This window comes from Girardinichthys multiradiatus, chromosome Y, assembly GCF_021462225.1.
Source record: "Girardinichthys multiradiatus isolate DD_20200921_A chromosome Y, DD_fGirMul_XY1, whole genome shotgun sequence".
NCBI classification, from domain to species: Eukaryota; Metazoa; Chordata; class Actinopteri; order Cyprinodontiformes; family Goodeidae; genus Girardinichthys; species Girardinichthys multiradiatus.
Genome location: NC_061818.1, coordinates 31,995,725 through 32,018,345, shown reverse-complemented (window position 1 = coordinate 32,018,345; position 22,621 = coordinate 31,995,725). Strand labels below are relative to the sequence as shown.

General features: G+C 39.1%; 1 protein-coding gene across 2 annotated transcripts in view; it reads right to left on the bottom strand.

Annotated features, from left to right (window-relative positions):
* LOC124863683 (zinc finger protein 385C-like) overlaps positions 1-22,621 on the bottom strand; it is a 213,753-nt gene that overhangs the window by 13,938 nt on the left and 177,194 nt on the right. For both annotated transcript variants that reach the window (XM_047358112.1, XM_047358113.1), the window contains exons 5-6: positions 16,523-16,633; positions 9,870-10,077 (exon numbers count right to left, since the gene is read on the bottom strand). In XM_047358112.1, coding sequence (XP_047214068.1) covers positions 9,870-10,077; positions 16,523-16,633 — 319 coding nt within the window. The remainder of the gene's footprint in view (positions 1-9,869; positions 10,078-16,522; positions 16,634-22,621) is intronic.

Here is a 22,621-nt window from a genome sequence, read left to right as displayed (position 1 = left end):
TGATGATTTTTTAAAGACAGTAAAACAATAAAAGCTCCACATAAAGGTACTTTCAAATGTTCTTACACCTTAAAGTGTATAGCATTAGCAAGTACAGATAGTATTATTATCTTTTTCAGAGAGAGTAAAGGTACCTACTTAATTATTGCGCTGACTCTGATAGTCTTGGAAAATGTATCTGTCTTTCAGATGCTCTATATGTCCTCTAACTATCAATATAATTGCACAGACACTCGAGAAAACTGTCAAAATTGTCAAAACAAAGAGCAGCCTATTGGTAGCTGGCCCTCTGTGGAGTAGAAGTAGACACCATCGATTAGGGAGCATCTGGATCGATGTTATACAAGCAATCATGGGTAACTTTAACATGAAAATAATTTGATTTATGTTTTCAACCCTCCATTTTAATCGGTTTCTATGGGTGGAAACATCTTGAGGATTACCAGTCACCAGACAGATTGACTAAGAACTTTAAGCACAGACAGACAGCTAAAAAAATTAGACTCATTACACACACACTTGCCTCCATACTCAAGACGCTGAGCACTTGATTTAGTAGGTAAGCACTGATCCGAGGCAGCCTCAGAACATAAACAAATTCCCAAGGGAAAAATACTTGCTTTAGATCATCATTACTGTGGTGACAGACAGGAGTCCCTGCGAAAGATGACTTCAGTGGCGGAGTCAATCAAAGCCAGGGGTGATTGATGCTTGTCATGATTGATGGTGGCTCTCGGTGTCCTGGCGCCAGCTTGGCTCATTTGCACTTTTTGTCCTTTGTTAGTCTGAGGAATGCTTTATAAGAATTGATATGTCTGTTTGTGTGACTAGAAAGTTTGTCTCTGCTTATGCTCTTGTTCTCTTTCCCGGATGAATAACTTGTTGCACTCGACATGACAAAATACCCATTAAAGCCTAATACGATTGGGAAGTACAGGTCCTTCTCAAAATATTAGCATATTGTGATAAAGTTCATTATTTTCCATAATGTCATGATGAAAATTTAACATTCATATATTTTAGATTCATTGCACACTAACTGAAATATTTCAGGTCTTTTATTGTCTTAATACGGATGATTTTGGCATACAGCTCATGAAAACCCAAAATTCCTATCTCACAAAATTAGCATATTTCATCTGACCAATAAAAGAAAAGTGTTTTTAATACAAAAAACGTCCACCTTCAAATAATCATGTACAGTTATGCACTCAATACTTGGTCGGGAATCCTTTTGCAGAAATGACTGCTTCAATGCGGCGTGGCATGGAGGCAATCAGCCTGTGGCACTGCTGAGGTCTTATGGAGGCCCAGGATGCTTCGATAGCAGCCTTTAGCTCATCCAGAGTGCTGGGTCTTGAGTTTCTCAATGTTCTCTTCACAATATCCCACAGATTCTCTATGGGGTTCAGGTCAGGAGAGTTGGCAGGCCAATTGAGCACAGTGATACCATGGTCAGTAAACCATTTACCAGTGGTTTTGGCACTGTGAGCAGGTGCCAGGTCGTGCTGAAAAATGAAATCTTCATCTCCATAAAGCTTTTCAGCAGATGGAAGCATGAAGTGCTCCAAAATCTCCTGATAGCTAGCTGCATTGACCCTGCCCTTGATAAAACACAGTGGATCAACACCAGCAGCTGACACGGCACCCCAGACCATCACTGACTGTGGGTACTTGACACTGGACTTCTGGCATTTTGGCATTTCCTTCTCCCCAGTCTTCCTCCAGACTCTGGCACCTTGATTTCCGAATGACATGCAGAATTTGCTTTCATCCGAAAAAAGTACTTTGGACCACTGAGCAACAGTCCAGTGCTGCTTCTCTGTAGCCCAGGTCAGGCGCTTCTGCCGCTGTTTCTGGTTCAAAAGTGGCTTGACCTGGGGAATGCGGCACCTGTAGCCCGTTTCCTGCACACGCCTGTGCACTGTGGCTCTGGATGTTTCTACTCCAAACTCAGTCCACTGCTTCCGCAGGTCCCCCAAGGTCTGGAATCGGCCCTTCTCCACAATCTTCCTCAGGGTCCGGTCACCTCTTCTCGTTGTGCAGCGTTTTCTGCCACACTTTTTGCTTCCCACAGACTTCCCACTGAGGTGCCTTGATACAGCACTCTGGGAACAGCCTATTCATTCAGAAATTTCTTTCTGTGTCTTACCCTCTTGCTTGAGGGTGTCAATAGTGGCCTTCTGGACAGCAGTCAGGTCGGCAGTCTTACCCATGATTGGGGTTTTGAGTGATGAACCAGGCTGGGAGTTTTAAAGGCCTCAGGAATCTTTTGCAGGTGTTTAGAGTTAACTCGTTGATTCAGATGATTAGGTTCATAGCTCGTTTAGAGACCCTCTTAATGATATGCTAATTTTGTGAGATAGGAATTTTGGGTTTTCATGAGCTGTATGCCAAAATCATCCGTATTAAGACAATAAAAGACCTGAAATATTTCAGTTAGTGTGCAATGAATTAAAATATATGAATGTTAAATTTTCATCATGACATTATGGAAAATAATGAACTTTATCACAATATGCTAATATTTTGAGAAGGACCTGTATCTGAGAGACTACATTTTTCAACATTAGTAAAAGGCTTGATTGCCAGAGGGTAGAAAATAAAAATTGGTCCTGATTATATACAGTGCCTTGCGAAAGTATTCAGCCCCTCTGAACTTTTCAACCTTTTGCCACATTTCAGGCTTCAAACATAAAGATATAAAATTCTAATTTTTTGTGAAGAATCAACAACAAGTGGGACACAATCATGAAGTGGAATGAAATTTATTGGATTTGTCAAACTTGTTTAACAAATAAAAAACTGAAAAGTGGGGCGTGCAATATTATTCGGCCCCCTTGCGTTAATACTTTGTAGCGCCACCCTTTGCTGCAATTACAGCTGCAAGTCGCTTGGGGTATGTCTCAGTCAGTTTTGCACATCGAGAGACTGAAATTCTTGCCCATTCTTCCTTGCAAAAAAGCTCGAGCTCAGTGAGGTTGGATGTAGAGCGAACGTGAACAGCAGTCTTCAGCTCTTTCCACAGATTCTCGATTGGATTCAGGTCTGGACTTTGACTTGGCCATTCCAACACCTGGATACATTCATTTGTGAACCATTCCATTGTAGATTTAGCTTTATGTTTTGGATCATTGTCTTGTTGGAAGATAAATCTCCGTCCCAGTCTCAGGTCTCTTGCAGACTCCAACAGGTTTTCTTCCAGAATGGTTCTGTATTTGGCCCCATCCATCTTCCCATCAATTTTGACCATATTCCCTGTCTCTGCTGACGAAAAGCGGACCCAAGCCATGATGCTGCCACCACGTTTGACAGTGGGGATGGTGTGTTCAGGGTGATGAGCTGTGTTGCTTTTACGCCAAACATATCGTTTTGCATTGTGGCCAAACAGTTGGATTTTGGTTTCATCTGACCAGAGTACCTTCTTCTACATGTTTGGTGTGTCTCCAGGTGGCTTATGGCAAACTTTAAACGAGACTTTTTATGGATATCTTTGAGAAATGGCTTTCTTCTTGCCAATCTTCCATAAAGGCCAGATTTGTGCAGTGTACGACTGATTGTGGTCCTATGGACAGACTCTCCCACCTCAGCTGTAGATCTCTGCAGTTCATCCAGAATAATCATGGGCCTCTTGGCTGCATCTCTGATCAGTCTTCTCCTTGTTCGAGATGAAAGTTTAGAGGGATGGCCGGGTCTTGGTAGATTTGCAGTGGTCTGATACTCCTTCCATTTCAATATGATTGCTTGCACAGTGCTCCTTGGGATGTTTAAAGCTTGGGAAATCTTTTGGTATCCAAATCCGGCTTTAAACTTCTCCACAACAGTATTTCGGACCTGCCTGGTGTGTTCCTTGGTCTTCATGATGCTCTCTGCGCTTTGAACAGAACCCTCAGACTATCACAGAGCAGGTGCATTTATACGGAGACTTGATTACACACAGGTGGATTCTATTTATCATCATCAGTCATTTGGGACAACATTGGATCATTCAGAGATCCTCACTGAACTTCTGGACTGAGTTTGCTGCACTGAAAGTAAAGGGGCCGAATAATATTGCACGCCCCACTTTTCAGTTTTTTATTTGTTAAAGAAGTTTGACACATCCAATACATTTCATTTCACTTCACGATTGTGTCCCACTTGCTGTTGATTCTTCACAAAAAATTAGAATTTTATATCTTTATGTTTGAAGCCTGAAATGGGGCAAAAGGTTGAAACGTTCAAGGGGGCCGAATACTTTTGCACTGGCACTGTAATACGATACCATACCAACTTTATTTTTAAAGCGCCTTGAAACAAAGACACACATAAACTCAGATACCGAGACACTTTACATAAAAATGCTGTAATCCCTGCCAGAAAGCTAAAAATGGGTGATCAGCAGGTTTCTTTAAATATATTTTTATTCTTTTTTATATTGCATATACCTATATTTGTGCCATCTTGCTTTTACTTGTTTTTCTGTTATTATTTGGAGCCTTGGAAGAAAAGCTCGCTCAAATGTACATTGTAAATGCGCAGTTGAATGACAATAAAGTCTAAGTCTAAAGTCTAAGTCTGGTCTAAATGTTTCAAAAAACACAATAAAATCAACAGTTAAATGGATCAACAGACAAAAACTGAACTTTCGTTGATGGTCATTGCTGTACCCAGACCTAAATCATATACAAAACCTGTGGGCTGAGTTGAAAAGGAGAGGTCCAAGGGAGGACCCTGGACTCTTGACAATCTAAACAGTGTGTGCTAGGAAGAATGATCAAAGATCCCTCTCTGTGTTTGCTTCAAACTTGTAAAATGTTATGGGATACGTCTATGTAATACCCTACAACCCAAAGTTGGTTATACTTGCATGCAGGAAACTGCATTTTAAAAACTTTATTAATAAGGATTGTCTTAAGAATCAACGGCCATCAATTTAGCAGCTGACCTAAGATCATAAGGTAATAGTATCTTATATTGTTAAAATAAAGAACTTTTGCCCCTTTTTGTTTTACCATTTCAACCCTGTACAGAATAATAAAATATGTAATTCAGTTTATCCCCTCACACTAAATAAGTCATTTATGAAAAGAAGCTGCCCTTGGTGTTTATGTAATTTAGTAGGTATACTCATTGTACCCACAAGGCTGACCTTGTGGGTCAAGAGGAATATTTTTTTGTTCTGAGTCAGACAGTGTGCATATTTAAATGAACTATCGATGGGGATCTTATTGGTTCCGAAGTACAGACACTGTGGAATCTCAATGCTCCTATGCAGCCTTTATTTTCACGGCAGATGTAATTCTTTTCATCAAGTATTAATTTGGGATGCTTTTCCGTTCCAGTCTGGCATTGTGCTGGATGCCAGCACTGGCTCACTCTGGTGCATTTCAATCTCACATTAGGCCAGTCGCACAATTGGGCTTATTAAAGACTGTTCTTTGGCAAGAAAATTGCCTTGGAACTACAAAATTATTCACAGGGTAAAATTAGCTATGACTTATCTACGTCTTCTGTGCTCTGCCCTTCTTACGTATTCCTCTTCCCTCATTCATTTCATCTTATCTTACATTTTCCACTCATCATCTCATCTCATTTCGCCTCTACTGTGCTTCCCTCTTTCAGGGCTTTAGCGACAGCAGAATATTGAAATTATATTTGATGAGAGTCTTATTAGGCTCTTGGTCTTTTGTCCGATTTCTGCTTTCTGAAGGAGACTCTTGGCACTCACGGCAAAAAAGTGTGTATGTGTGTTTCCATTTACTAACTAGCCTGTCTGGAGGATAAACTCTCACTCCAACAGTACCTTTATATCCTCCTTCAAAAATTCTGTCTGCGTTTCAAAATTCTTCTTAGATAGTGATCGTCTCTGGGACAGGGAACTTAAAAAGTAGAGGATATAAGAGGGAAAAACTGCTATACCACTGCCAGAGTCCCCTCACTTCAGAATGATAAATGAAAAGTCTGGATCCAGACAAGTGCAACATGATATGCTAATGGCTTACGTAGCAGTCAGCATGCTAAAGAAACAATTCAGGAAGTCAAGCTGCAGCTGTTTGCAGTGGAAAAGTTCAAATTTATTTTTCTTGTTGAAAATAAAAAGTGCCACGTTTCCTTTGTCAAGCATTAGACATCTATATTTACACCACTAAACATCTGAACCTCTTTGTAGAAGTGGATAAGTGCCTTTGATATTGTTCATCTTGATTTTTTATTTGTCAGCCCATTAAAACAAAACCTTTCAGCACTATTCTGCTCCATCCCTGCACAACCAGCACTTTTCTGCCGTTATTTTCATGCTGCACAAACAAACCAATCCTGGTCCTGTCACCAAACTCTCCTTCTAACTTCAATAGGAGAGATCAGGAGGGAGTAATGGGGAGTCATTGAAATCAAGAAGAAAATGGGCTAACAAAGAATGCTGAGAGTGTCCAATCAATCTCAGCAGCCCGGTTATTTATACAACATCTCAGACCACAGGCCTCTTTGTAGTCTGAAAACTTTGGAACCTTCCAACAATCATAAGGCCAATAGCAGCGAGTACACAAGGCTATAACTTAGAAAAGATTATTAATTTACTTCTGCATATTCCATCAAGCCCAATCAATAACAGCTTAGTGGACTTTGTGTTGAGCATCAAGGAAAGTCCTCAATGCTTTGTATGCAAATATTCTAACACAATGACTAGAAAAGGTAAGGTAAGGTAAGTTTATTTATATTGGTGATTGGCTGCAGTCTACTGTCGCTCCAGGAACTGTATACCTCCAAGACCCTGAAGCGGGCAGGGAAGATTCTGGCTGATCCCTCCCACCCTGGTCACAGACTCTTTGAGACTCTCCCCTCTGGCAGGAGGCTGCAGTCCATCTGGACCAAAACCTCACGCCACAAGAACAGTTTTTTTCCATCTGCCACCAGCCTTGTTAAAAAAGCCCAGAAACCACCCTGACACTCTCCCTTTCCCCCACACACCACCTTTTTTGCTGACAAGACACTTGTAACTTGCAACTCTATGCGTTACATTAACGCTCAGCTTGGACTCCTGCTTTACTTGCACTGCCATACTTGCACACTGATGACCTGCACTGTTGTACTGCTCTCGCACCCAATACTGCTCTATATTTACTCTCACTCACTTAAAACTGTGCACATATATTTATATTATATTGTAGATACGTTTATACTGTTTAATTTGAGTACTGTATTGCACCAACTACGCCAAAACAAATTTCTTGTATGTCCAAAAATGTACTTGGCAATAAAGCTTTTCTGATTCTGATTCTGATTTATATACAATTACAATACAATCACAAAGAACACAGAAAAACAAATCAAATGCTATGAAATCTAAAAATCTATGAATCCTTCTGAGAAATCTACAAATCTCTGGTCAATATTACAATGATACAGATAACATTAATAATCCTTTGGGTTTTACTGGTAAGAGCTGGTTCTAAACCAATCTTTCTAAAGAGGTAATTATATCATTAAGTCCTCTATGTAGGGGAAAGCATCTTGTGCTAAGAAGTCTCATCATTCCACTGAATTCTAACTAGTGAAGCTGAGTCACTGGTACAAAACAGCTTTAATCCACATTTTCAGGTGCTAATAATATATGGCTTTTACTGGTGCTGAAGTTGAACTAAGTAATCTAATTAAGAAAGCTGGGTCATTGGTGTAAAAGCAGCTAAAGTCCAAGTTACTAATAATGTTTGGTTTTCGCTGGTAAAATCTATGAAAAGTAATGAAATCACATTTAGGTAAAGTAAGATAGGAGGGAAAAATAAATAATATTTCACACTCTGTTCTAAGCAGAATAGAGTCTGAAACAGAACAAAAAAACCTCAGCAGGGGGTAAGCAACACACACATAAGTAAAGGTTCAGCAAGGGTACGGTGGAATCTTGAGGGTGCGAATGTAAGTCTGAGTGTTTGCAAGAATTAGACTGTCAACACTGATAGAAGCGCCATTGTCCTTGAGAAGAGCGGTGGAAGTTTTATCAATCGGCCGCAGAGTCCTGTCAGCACACAGCTGGTAGGGGCGTGCTGGGGAAGAGCATCGTGTTTATATAACATCCAGGAGATATTTTGTCGATAGCCACTTAGCAGAAGTTGCCAAGACCACATTGGGGAGCCAGATTTAGAAAAACAATAAATGTTGTGGTTCAGGCAGTTGTGAATTTCCAACCACCTTAAGAGTTTTACTGGTATGTCTCAATTGCAAATCCAAATAGCCAAATTTCTGGTATTTTCCGCAGATCTGGAGCGTACAACACCTCCAAGATTATATCCTTTAACCTCTGAGTCCAACCGCTGCCAGGCTGTGTCCTGCTTGCAATTCTGCTCTCTTAACATTTCAGTCTGAGTGTTGATCGCTCTACAGACTCCATCTAACATCGCAGGAAGCTTTGGAACGCTTTGAACAGCTGCCCACGTTTTGCGAATCACTCGATAAGCCAGGTAACCACCAACTCCAAAAAGCAGAAATCCTGTTATCAAAGTCCAAATATGTACACATTTTCTACGTCCGCGACCGACATTGTAGTCAGGCACACAATCTTCCACTGCTGCCAAGAATCCATTGTGTTTCCAGAGAATAACATCCCGCCTGGACAAGAGGGTCTCCTTTACCCTGTCTTCCCATAGGAAGTTTTTTTTTTGACCAATTACGTTGAGAGTCCAGCTGACCAAATCCATAATTTACAAGTTTGGAGGATATGCAAAGCGAGGCTCTGAGAAAAATACAGACAAAAAGCAGAAGCAGGGATCAGCAGGGAGGGAGGGAGAGAAAATGCGTGTGTCTTCCACCGAGAGCAAAAAGGAAGTCACATCCAAGGTTAAGTGTCTTATGTGTAATTTGTGTCACGTGGACGCTAACAGCCTTACTTGTCTTGTTGCTCTCCTCCTAGCTTTCAGGTTTAAAAAATGTTGGAGCTAATCTTCTAAAGAGAGACTTTAGAAATTGATTATCAAAGCAGCTAATTAACTTTTAGGACTCTGGAAAAAGAAGTACCAATCCCATGGCATATCTGGAATGGAGTCCTGTTGTTTCTTTGTTAAAAGTGTTTAAATTTTGAGCCGAATCAGATGGAAGGAAAACCCACTCCATGCCAATATTTTCCTAGTCTATCAATACAAGTTTCTTTTGCATGAGTTGTGCTAAGAGCAGTTTTATAGCAGCTTTTGCCTAAAAAAAGTGACTTCACTGTTGTTGGACCTCCTGTTTTTTAAGCGAAACCCCAAACAATTCTCAGTCTTCAAGCGATGAAGTCCTTTCCTCCTGTTACTGACAGGTGATGTACTGAGCTTTGATGAAATATTTTTATTTTCTTCTGTTTCTGCTATTTTCTGTCGCCCTTAAATGTTTCAGATAAATACATTTTAATATTGGAAAATTAAACTGGCGTAAATATAATATACAGATTTCAAATGTTTGGTTTCATTTATAATAGGAGGCAAGCTATTGAAAGCTTTCTGGTCTTATATGACGAATATAATCGCCCGCCAAGATAAATCATGAGTTTAATGTGATTAACTATAATGGTTAGGTTCAGTTACATTAGACACACACCAAGGCCTGATTACTGAAAGCATGTAAAATCAAGAAATCACTTAAATAGAACCTGTCTGGCAAATGGTAAATGGCCTGAACTTGTATAGTGCTTTATCAAATCCCCAGAGACCCCAAAGCGCTTTACATGACAATCAGCAACATGAAGTAGGTAAAAGAAATCTCAAAAAGAAAGACACCATGACCTAATCTAAAAAATTTGAGAACAGATGAGAAAGTTAGAGTAACAAAAGAGTGTTAAATAGTTAATTCATAATTTGAAGAAGGATGGAGAAAGACCAGTTATAAATACCAGTCTCACATATTTCTTTCTGTACACCTACTTGTTTCTTTTACTAAGCTTATGTCCATAGGTGCCGGAAGAGCTGCATCAGAAGATGATGTCTTGTTTCGATCTCGTTCCCGGTCTCGGTCCCGCTCCTTCCCTGTGGTTGAGGTCTCCCCACCTCGTCGCTGCCTGTTCTTTTGGGCCTCCATGGCTTTCAGTTTCCGGGCATGTTTGTGGCCTTTATAGTGGGCCTCTGCTTGGTTCTGTGGGAAAATGGAAAAAAAAAAGAAAAACATTTTTCAGGAAGGAAGCACAGAGGGTCCAATGCAATATTTGTTGCAAAGACCAGAGCCTGCATGCAATAAATGTTAAATGTATGTGCCCAAGTATTCTCTCTCACAGGCATCCAGAGGCTGCAGGAAAGAAAGTGTGTTTCCACCTGATAACAGAGCTGGCACACTGGGAGGCCAGAGGTATAATTGCATGTATAATATGCAACAAGAGAGAGGATTCCATCGCTACAACTACCCTATTAATGTGCACTGTGAGAGTCAGCCTCTGCAAAACCCAGACATACTTGGCAATACATACTAATGTTACACACATTTGAGCCCTCATGAGCGCACAAACACAAATCAGACTCAAAACACATTCTGACTGACTGAACTGCAGCAATAAAAGCACGCACATTTCCTACCGAGTGGATGACAATTTAGCTTTCCATTCCTATCACTCTCATGACCGTGTTCAATCTGGGATCAAAAGCTCTGTTGTTACACAAAGCATGGATACATAAGGATAGCAGGGCAACCAATGTACAGACCATTCATTACAAGCTAAAACAACCTGTGGGCATCAGCTCTCATCAACTACTTGTAAATGGAACATCATTTTGGATTTAAAGAACTACACGGATGGGAGTAAATCCATAAAATCACTACAGATAACACGAAATTACAAATATAGATTATTTTAACACTCATTTAGGGTGTCAAAAATAGGAATGGTAGAGGATTCAGCATAAATTCTGTTTCTTATACTATAACCTCTAGGTAGAATAATGTTGGCAGCAGTTTGTCTAACATTTTAACAGCAACAAAAAAGAAAGAGCACATATAACTGATCATATGAAAACATCCAGAAATAAGATATCAGACTCAGAAATTCCCTGAGACTTTTCTCGTTCAGAGCAAAATGCCAGTTCATCTGATTACCTGAGAATTACCAATCCATCAGATCCAACAGCCAATCAAAACAGATTACTGCTCAGTGCAGGGAAACAAAGTCAGACGTAAATGCATAGGCATGTCATCTTATTCCTTGGTCTGATATGAATAGCTAGTGACTTTCTCACTGTCCATTCAACTGGGTCTCAGAGGAGGCAGAAGGACAAGGCGTGAAACGAGCTTTGGTTCAGTCAAGAGAAACTACAAGGGGATATGGTACTCATCAAAAGGAGTCTAGATTGTCCAGTGATCAAGAAATCTCTAGGATGAAAGGAAACGGGGGGACTGTGTATATGCTGAGTGGGTGTAAAGCTAGCTCCACTCCACTGGTTTAAAGAGGCACTGAGTCCTTTCTCTGGTGTAAAATACACAGACTTAGAAGTTAAACCTTACTGCCGGCTGCTTTGGTTAGTCAGTGAAATGCCAGATGTTAAGGGAAAGGTTGCAGCCCAAATCCAACATTCATCCTATTATTTAATGTGAACATGAGAAATAAAATATGTGGTTATTCAGAGAGTAAAAGATTATCGGTATCTTGTAACAATATTTTGACCAAGTCAAAACCCTAACCCTGGATTTTCGACACCCAAAACACGCAAGAGAGGTGAAAGTGTCTTTAGAAAAACATGTCATCAAGAAAATGCTTTTAACAAAGATTAATGATAAACTACACACAAAGCAACGAGAACTGATGTAAACAAAAGTACACTTCAAAGGTATTTATCCTCCTTAAACCTTTTCATATATGGACACATTGCAATCACAAACACAAAGGAACTAATTGGGATTTTGTGTGACAGACCAACGCAAAGTAGTGCATTATTGTGCACTGGGAGGAAAATGGATTTGTGTTCACCATATTTACATCTACAACAATTAAATAAAAGTTCAACCAACTTGCCTTCAGAAGTCACATAATCACTCAGTAGAGTCCAGGTACAGGTCCTTCTCAAAATATTGGCATATTGTGATAAAGTTCATTATTTTTCATAATGTCATGATGAAAATTTAACATTCATATATTTTAGATTCATTGCACACTAACTGAAATATTTCAGGTCTTTTATTGTCTTAATATGGATGATTTTGGCATACAGCTCATGAAAACCCAAAATTCCTATCTCACAAAATTAGCATATTTCATCCGACCAATAAAAGAACAGTGTTTTTAATACAAAAAACGTCAACCTTCAAATAATCATGCCACAGTTATGCACTCAATACTTGTCGGGAAATCCTTTGGCAGAAATGGACTGCTTCAATGCGGCGTGGCATGGAGGCAATCAGCCTGTGGCACTGCTGAGGTCTTATGGAGGCCCAGGATGCTTCGATAAGCGGCCTTTAGCTCATCCAGAGTGTTGGGTCTTGAGTCTCTCAACGTTCTCTTCACAATATCCCACAGATTCTCTATGGGGTTCAGGTCAGGAGAGTTGGCTGGCCAATTGAGCACAGTGATACCATGGTCAGTAAACCATTTCCAGTGGTTTTGGCACTGTGAGCAGGTGCCAGGGCGTGCTGAAAATGAAATCTTCATCTCCATAAAGCTTTTCAGCAGATGGAAGCATGAAGTGCTCCAAAATCTCCTGATAGCTAGCTGCATTGACCCTGCCCTCGATAAAACACAGTGGACCAACACCAGCAACTGACACGGCATCCCAGACCATCACTGACTGTGGGTACTTGACACTGGACTTCTGGCATTTTGGCATTTCCTTCTCCCCAGTCTTCCTCCAGACTCTGGCACCTTGATTTCCGAATGACATGCAGAATTTGCTTTCATCCGAAAAAAGTACTTTGGACCTCTGAGCAACAATCCAGTGCTGCTTCTCTGTAGCCCAGGTCTGGGGGAATGCGGCACCTGTAGCCCATTTCCTGCACACGCCTGTGCACGGTGGCTCTGGATGTTTCTACTCCAGACTCAGTCCACTGCTTCCGCAGGTCCCCCAAGGTCTGGAATCGGCCCTTCTCCACAATCTTCCTCAGGGTCCGGTCACCTCTTCTCGTTGTGCAGCGTTTTCTGCCACACTTTTCCTTCCCACAGACTTCCCACTGAGGTGCCTTGATACAGCACTCTGGGAACAGCCTATTCGTTCAGAATTTATTTCTGTGTCTTACCCTCTTGCTTGAGGGTGTCAATAGTGGCCTTCTGGACAGCAGTCAGGTCGGCAGTCTTACCCATGATTGGGGTTTTGAGTGATGAACCAGGCTGGGAGTTTTAAAGGCCTCAGGAATCTTTTGCAGGTGTTTAGAGTTAACTCGTTGATTCAGATGATTAGGTTCATAGCTCGTTTAGAGACCCTTTTAATGATATGCTAATTTTGTGAGATAGGAATTTTGGGTTTTCATGAGCTGCATGCCAAAATCATCCGTATTAAGACAATAAAAGACCTGAAATATTTCAGTTAGTGTGCAATGAATCTAAAATATATGAATGTTAAATTTTTATCATGACATTATGGAAAATAATGAACTTTATCACAATATGCTAATATTTTGAGAAGGACCTGTAATCTAATCTCAGTAAAAATAGAGCTGGAGGGTGAAGGGCTTAGAGGTTTGTTAGAGAACATTATCAAACATATTACATCAGGGGTCAGGGGTAAAGCTGTAGAATAGTTTAAAGTGGGGGTATGTCATAAAACAATACAATAATTGGTGACACATGGTGGTGGCTGCATCTTGCTGTGGGGATGCTACTCTAAAGCAGGGACTGAAAAAATGGTCAGAGATGATGGGAAGATAGATGGAGACAAATACATGGCTACTGTAAAAAAAAAAAAAAAGCTTATTAGAAGCAGCAAAAGACTTGAGACTCCAGAAGAGGTTCACCTTCCTGTTGGACAACACAAAAGATACAGACAGAGCTACAGTGGAAGGGTTTAGAACAAAGCATATTCATCTCTCAAAATGCCCCAATTAAAGACCTGACCTAAATTCAGTTAAGAATTTGTGGCAATATTATCACAAATGCTTTTTGTCCAATTTGAGTGAGTTATTTTTGGAAAGAAAATTGGACAAAAAACTCTAAAGTGTCTAAACATGCAAAGCCGATAACCAATGCTCGCAGATTCTACAAATAATAGAATTTTCTGATTTTTAGTGGTAAAATGTTTTAAAATCATTATTTTTCCTCCATTTTACAATTGTGCTCTCATTGTTGGTTGTCTGTCAAATAAAGTCCTAAAACTACATTAAAGTTTGTGGTTAAAATGGGCTAAAGTCAATTAAATCAATAACAAACTATGAAATAAAGCTTGTGCACTTACCAACAAAATGTACTTTTCCTAATGAATAATGCTACAATACCAGGCAAATGTGGCTGCAAATAACATTTCTAAGCAAACTTCTGAGATCTAAAAATATTTAAAAATTCTAAATTATTATCAAACAAGTTTCCAGTACTTGTTTTACAGCGACTAAGCTGTATCAGTGACAGCATGGGATATATGTTAACCATGGCAGTAACTAACAGAGCAGAGGTCAATATCTGGAAACGCAAAGAAAACCAGTTTGTTTAATCATTTACAGGAGAATAGAATAAACAGTAGTTCTGGAGTTGAATTGCTTTATTTTTATTCATTTGGGTATATTTTTATTATCCTTTAACATCAATAAAAACTGCATCTCTATTTTTGATTTGCAATCTCTCCCTTTATCTCAAATCAGTTATTCTTGTGGAAGAAGTAAAAACTACCTGAACTTAGTGTAAAAACATTTTTACAACATATATTTATTCATATTTGCGGGATTGATAAGTCATTGCTAAGACAAGGCTTCTATTAGCTATTAGCTAACCCTAACCCACTAACACTAACCCTTCTCTTCAGGACATCCAAGGTCAGAAAATTCAAATGAATAATTTACCTCAAGTTTTACTGAAGCCTGTTGTTGACCCATCAGTTTAAATAAGGCTTTAAAGCAGGTAGAGCTGTGCAACTAAACACAGGAATAAGGGATTTAATCAGCTTAAAAAGCAATTATTATTTTTTTCAATTGTATTTATACTGATAACTCTAAATGTCACAGGTTGTAGCTTTAAACACTCTTTAAATTAATCTGTAATACTGAGTAGCCGTGTCACTCAAGCAATTTTCTCCTTAAAACATTGTGCATCAGGGCAAGTTTAAATTACATCTACATCAAACACTGGGGAGGTTTTCGGAAGTTCGAAACTACTCACACTCTTTGAGAGACTAACAAAGTTACAGTCAACTTGACATTCCTCTCTAAGTTGATGTGAAATAGCCAGAAAGAGTCTGCATCTCCTCCCCTTTCTCAGCTCTGTGTCTCCTCAGACCTTTTTGAAGTCTAATGTCCAGTTGAAACTGTGTGCCAGTATACATGTTTCAGCTGCACTCTGACCAAAGACATTTTTTCTGATTTATTAGCTGTTTTTCTACTTGGAAGTTTTTGAAATGTTACGGAATACTCACCTGTATTCTTTCTATAGTTGATGTTTGCATATATACAGTAAGCATGCTGTAGAAAAGATGGAACGGTAGCTGAAAAAAGCCACCTCCTGCTGTGGCTGCTGATTGTTTCTGCACTTTGCTGAAAAATAGAATCTACCAGTAGGGACTAATTCCTCTCACCAAATAAACCGTCATTCACATACAAAATTTCACTGAAATAAAAACTAAACAAACTTTTACACACAAAAACAAAAGCAACAGCCCTACACTTACACACTGTATATAGGGATATTTTGTACTAATCAAGGATCCAGCAAATCACAATTCAGTCATCATAACACAAAAGCATTTCTGATCAAAATATTCAGATGTACAAAAAGAAAATAATGAAATGAAAGACGGTAACATTAAAAAGAAAATAATATATCATCATGGGAAAAATAATCCCTTGCTGCTTCCATAAAATGTAGAATGTAAAGTAACAGCCAGATGATGCAAATTAAATACACTTGAGTGATTTGAGTACCTCTATAAAAGCAGGGATTTAGGTAGTTATTTGGTCTGGAGTGTACAGCACCATGCCAAAGAGAAAATACACCAGCATGGATCACAGAGAAATAATTGTTGCAGCCCATCAATAGGGGAAGGGACATAAGACAATTTCAAATCTATTCATTTTACAGAGAGAAAGATTATTCACAATAATAAATAATATTTAAGATAGTTCCCATCCTTCCCAGGAATGGACGTCACGATGGTCCAGTCAAAGTCCAGGACTCAACACAATAAAAAGGTGCAAAAACAAATGGCTGCAAACCTCAGAGAACTGAAGTTGCGGACAAATTTCACATTGAAGCAATGAATCATGTGATGTTCTTAGTTTTACCATGATAGTTTTGACATGTCATGGTAAAAACAAACAAATATTCAAGAAAATAACACAAGTACAAACTACAGTTTTCTCAGAGGTAGAACAATTATCCAGTAAATATAAGCAGTCCAGCAGCATAATGTTTCCATCCTGCTACACTTCTCCATCTTCCTCATGAAGCCAAAGAAGCTTTTCTTACCGTCGAGTTGAAGCGCAGGTGGCAAATGTTGCAGGAGATGATCTGTTTCTTCTTAAGTGGCTGAGGGACCCCAAACGTGTGATTAATCACTGCCTTCTGGACAGGGTCCATCTGAAACAAAAAATAAACAGTCATTTTCCAGTCAGGCCAAGAGGCTGTACATTTACAGTCTCAAATACATCAGTAGTACAATCAGTAGACAACACAAGACCAATCGCTTTAAAGAAAACGTACGAAATGTCTATGCAATAAATAACTAAATAAATAAGTAATCAGCTATTTGGCTCTAAACAGCTAACACATGGATAAAAATAACTGTTAAAACATTATAAGCCATAATGTAATTTTATTTCACAGTAGGTCTTTTTTGTAGGGCTTTAATTGGATGGGTCATGATCCGAAATCATTGAAGTCATTGTTTAATGGCACAATAGAACAGTGCATACAAAGATTCTGCATGTAACACTACTAACATCACATTATGATAAATGCCAGTGTGCATTAGCATCCAACTAGCCCACTATCCCCAGCAGCTAGTGGTCTTTTATATACATATGTTTACTATAATGTCTTTGAGTATCATTGGTTTCTTCACATTTTGCTTGAAGGTCCCAGGCTTTCTTGTAATCATCAAAGGTGGTTTCGATAAATTCTTCTCCAAACATTCTTCAGACACTGGCAGCCTTTCATCCCTGTTCATTCTTCCACATTTTCAGTCAAGTAGATACTTATTTCATGAAGAATATTTTGTTTATTAACTGACTGGAATACATCAGTCAGAAGAGATCCACGTTTGGTGCTGGGTATATGTAAATATGCCATTAGAACTGTAAGCCAAAAGGATGAACCAGATTTGAATCTAAACATACCAGACAAATGGGGAATAAATCTTTAGTGCAGCAAGTTAGAAAAACAAAAGTTTGTCCTGTTTTCTTTAGCTTAATCTACGAGAAATAACAAAATGAGTCTGTCACATTAAATAATATTTTATTTTTAAATAATATTTTGTAGCTCAGGTTTGGTATCCAAACCTTTCCCCACAGTGACCAACATTTTAAAGCTCTTTAATCTTCAATTATATAGTAGTTTTATTCCATTTTTCCTGCAAAACAATGAAAAAAAAACTAAACATGCAATATTTTAATAAAATGAACAGATTAGTCTGAATATTACAGAATCATACAGCTGCGTCCCAGATAAAAGAAAAATAATTATATCACACCATAGCATAGAGACTTTATTGTTATAACAATATACTTTTCATGATACAATAATTTAATATGACATAACAAAAACTTGCAATATAAATATATTGAAGTATGAACATGAAAGTTATATTGTTTGAACAATGAAGTCTTCATGCTGAAACATGATACCTTTTATTGCTGGAACATAATATATGTTTAGCTTATACCATAATGAAGTGGATGAGAGTGCAGATAAGCGGCTGAGAAAATGTCTTCACTACAGGAACTGATTAAGTTGTATTTCATGCTTGGATTAAGCAATGGAGAAATTGTGCTGCTATTCAGCAACTTGGACGGTATTGTGATAATCATGCGCTTACTGAGAAGAAACTTTAAACACACTGGGTTGTACAGGAGGAAGAATGAGTCTGATCGGACTGAGGAGGGAGCATTTCTTATTGATCAACTGGAGGGCCACAGGAAGCTCCAATGCTACAACATTCAGGCGGGTTATATTGTCACTCAGAGTACTGTAAGACATTTCCAGATATATCTGGACCCATACAGGTTTGGCGGAAGATTAAATTGACCCAAATTAATCTGGCATCATGACTCTTATATTAAAATCTTTTTAGTTTGGCCCAAGAAACGAGAACGGGATATGGGTCACTCTTTTCTCAACATCACTTAATGTATTCAGCCAGGTTTAACGAATGGGTGCGGCCAGGTTTGCTTGTGCCGGTGGAACAGATTTGTCCCGTTCTTGAACTGTGGTCAGGGTTGCACAAAGCAATTTTAAGAGCCACAAATAGGCCACAGGCTGAACTTTGGACATCATTTTATTATCTAAATACTTGGCATAGAGAGTATCTTTCTCAATTTCTCTTGCATTCTGTCTATTTATTGCAGATAATAACCAGGCCTGTTGCTTCTCCTTATGCCCTTGACCTTTCTGCTTTCCTCATGTTAACGCACACACGGTGCAACATACCAGCAAGGTCTGATACAAGAACTGGACTATAAAAAGTCTAAAATAAGTGAATTAGGCCTTTAGAGGCAATTTAAAACTTTTGAACATTGCTGCACTAAGCCCACTTTTAGTACAAGAGGTTGACCTTATTTTCGTTACCTTGGACTAATAAAATTAACATTAGGTGGGTGCCGAATTTCGCTCTAGAGATTAGAGGGCTGCACATGTCAAACCACTGCTCTGCTCAGTTGGTTGGATTTACAAGCATCACTCTGCTCATACTCTGTTGCAATTATCACTTTGCATAAGACAGCTAAAGATAAAATGCTGCTATTGTTAAACAGTTGAAAGCACTTTCTGTCATATTAGGCTGGGGTTTTGTAGGACCCACACGCAAGCAGGAGTGTGGGAGCTGCATGGGGAGCTGAATTATTTAATGACACAATTAGGTAAACTTACACAGATATGTAGTACACGGACATGGGTGGAGTAGCAGGCAATGGACAGGCAGTCAGACAAAGACATGGAGTAGGTAGTTGACAGGGTTGGCATGATAAACCGTGTCATGGAGACAACGGATACGGGGCAAGTAACCAACAGTAAGATCCAGTGATGATCAAGGAAAACCCAAGGGTTTACATACAAGGGGAAGAGTGGAGAAAGGCAGACCAAAACAGGTGGAAGCAATCAGGAGGAGATTAAACACAGCTGAGACAAGTGCTGAAGGAGGAGAGAACTTTGCAGACAGGAGGGAACACAGAGACACTGAAAGAAATCTAAATATAACAAAACACAAGAATGAACCAAGAACCTAATCTACGATGAATGAACTAGGATAACAGCAACTAAACATAAACAGAGAAGTGCAGAGAAGCATTCAAGAAACTCAGAACTCAAACACAGGTGAATCATGACACTTTCCCTAACTGCTGTGGGTGTCTTCTCATTTTGCAGACATCTGTGACCGTATTGTAAGTCATATATGCCCACCATAGCTGTGTGTTTAGTTTATTGCTGCAGATAGCTCAGTTATTAAAGACAAAACAATTACATTCACAGAGGATGTTTGTGGAGCAAAGGTTTATGGTCCATTTTTCACGGGTGCTGAGAAACCTATACAGGTTTTCTTGTGTTTAGGAAGGTTAAACCTCCTCCGTATGAAGTGTCTATGCTGGTCAGTGTTGGACCAAAGACTTCACCTCGAGTGACATATTGAGGCCTTCTACTTCAGTAATTGGAAGCTCAGATTTTGTAGGCTTGTATTTATCCGTTTTGGCTCAGTCTGAAAACTACTAAATTATGAATTTTCAACTAATGTGTGAGTCACGTTCAGCTGACAAGTTTATATCTTTCAAAAAGCTGCTGCTCTCAGGTTACAGAAACCTAGCGCAAGATAACTCCTGGAATGCACTGAACATCAGCCATAATGTTATGTTAGGATCAAAATATATCTTTCCCTTGAGGTTACCCTGCAAGCAGCCAAAGTGCATGAAGAGAAAAAGTTCCTCACATCACATCCCATCATCATAAAAAACAGGGATAACCAAAGAAGAAAGATCATGCCGAGATGTTCCCTTGGTGACAGCTGAGCTGGTTTAAGGCATAAATGTGGAACAAATAAATGTGGAACAAATAACAACTTTACTTTTGTTGGACCACTTGTTTGAGAATATTGGACCATTTGCACGTTGTTGGACGCCACTATGCCTTTCCAATGTCATCCGCCATTTTGTCCCGCAGGATTGTCTATCCTACAAAACCCAGCGGCCCCTGCGGCCACCGTCAACTATGTAACAGAGGATGAGACGACCCACCATTTGCTTTTCACGTTGGAAGCCGGACCAGCAACTGAGGCGCATCAATTTCTGGAGAGGAGTCCCGAGTGGATTTCATTTATTCTCCTTCGTTGGCCAACGAAAAATTCATGAAAGAGGTTTCTGGAATGAGAAGGCCAGAAATTTCACTTTGCTGATTGAAGATGTGAGTTTAACACGTAACCAAAACCACGGAGTTTATAGGAGAAGCAACTCTCCCTCCGTGCTCGGTTCTAGTCGACTGCTGACAGTCAGATAATATTTTTCCTTTTTGCCAAGGAGGACAAAGGACGAAAATGGACCGCTCTTCCCGAAGTTAACTGTGGACGCACATTAACTTCCAACATTCCCTTTCCTCTCTCTCAACTCTGCTCAGAGGGAAGACTTCAACAAAGTAAAACGCATCCTTTTATTATTTTTTGTTTCATTTCTTTATCTAGAAATAGCTTAGGCAGGGTAGAGGAAACTTTAGTGCAATTAGAGTCGCCATTTAGAGTCTAATATGTTCTGAATTATATGTGCAGGCCATTGTTTTGAAACTTGCCGGTACTTTCAGAGGCCGTCGTGTCTCGCAAGTGTGTCTTTACTGTACAAACAGGTGCGCTGTGAAACTGAACTGCTATAATAACCTCATGGGGAAATTCACCATTTTCTTTGTCTTCACCTTTACTGCTTACTAGATTGCTGCCAAAAGTTTTATAACTCTTTGTGTGCTCACCCCCGCCCCGAGTTGGGGGATGTTTTATGACTGTGCATCTCACTGAGCTACACTTTCTGGCGGGCTGCGCTCCCAAAGCTTCGTTCAATACCATATTCCCTTGTCATATTATCACTTTGGCCATAACTGCTGGTTGATTCCATACGCACTCACTGCTGTTTTGCTTTATTTTGTTTAGTGAGATATTTTACTCCTTTTTGTGTAGAACTTTGCAAGTTTGATTAAGTGAAGATTATTAAATCGGAAGAGCGAATTGTATCAGGCTGTGATTTAATAAATATTCACATAGATAAGAGAAGGCGTTTTGTGTTTATTTTGTGCAAAAGTGATTCGTCAGTCAAAATAACGTTAAAAGTTCCCCACGTTTCGGTAGAAACGGTCGATTAAACAGTGACATCTCTGGTAATAGTTATCAATTATTACCGAGTATTTAACGGTTGTAATTATCAAAGGCGTTGAGCCACAGTTACAACATCAGAAGACATCCCTGGTCTTCGATTCATAAATGAGGATTTTGGTTAAGAAATTAATTTTGTCAAATTATGATTGTTAATTATAATTCTTGATAAATATTAATTAATCGATAATGATAATTCCAACACTTTGTTAATCAGAATGCTGCCTCTATTTGATGTGAGCAGAATACCTCAGTACCTCTGCAGTGACTGTGTATGATAGGTCATGATCTTGAATGCATTTCCCACTCATACAGCAAAGAGCATATGTTGCTGGTGGATGCATTTTGATTACAGATCCGTATTATGAGACATATTTTTTACCAGATGTTCTGCCGCTGTTCTCACTCCCACAACAGTTATCAACTTGTGTTTTCAACAAATGTTTGATAATAATTTAAAGTTCCCTTAATGTGCATAATCAGAAATTTGTAATGAAAACAGCAGATATATGCAAGTAAGGTTTCAGAAGCTCTACATTAAGCTTTTAGTCATCTGAAGACTCCAAAGGCAATTAGTACATAATTAGTGGTATTAATTAGGTTAATTTATTGACACCTGACAACGTATGGGCTATGCAGCAAACTTAAGTCAATTATTACTATTATTATTATTATTGATTTGTATTTTTATTATTGCCAACTTTAGCTGGTTTGCTGGGTCTTGTGATTTAACCAGAATAAATGCTCAGTTCAACCAAAATAAAGGGTGTTTCTCAAAATAATAAATCATTTCTCAAAACAACATGGGTTTGTGACCTTCCATGCTATTATTGTCTCATTCTGTTTATATGAGAGCTGCATGACTTTTTTTATGCAAGACAAAACAAGGGACTGTGAAGGTTAACCCTTGTTTCATCGTGAGGTCCAATAATGAATGTTTACACACTGGAAATTGTAAACCAGCATTTTATCCAATGGTCAGATGTTTAAAATATGTCAAATGTGCAAAACAA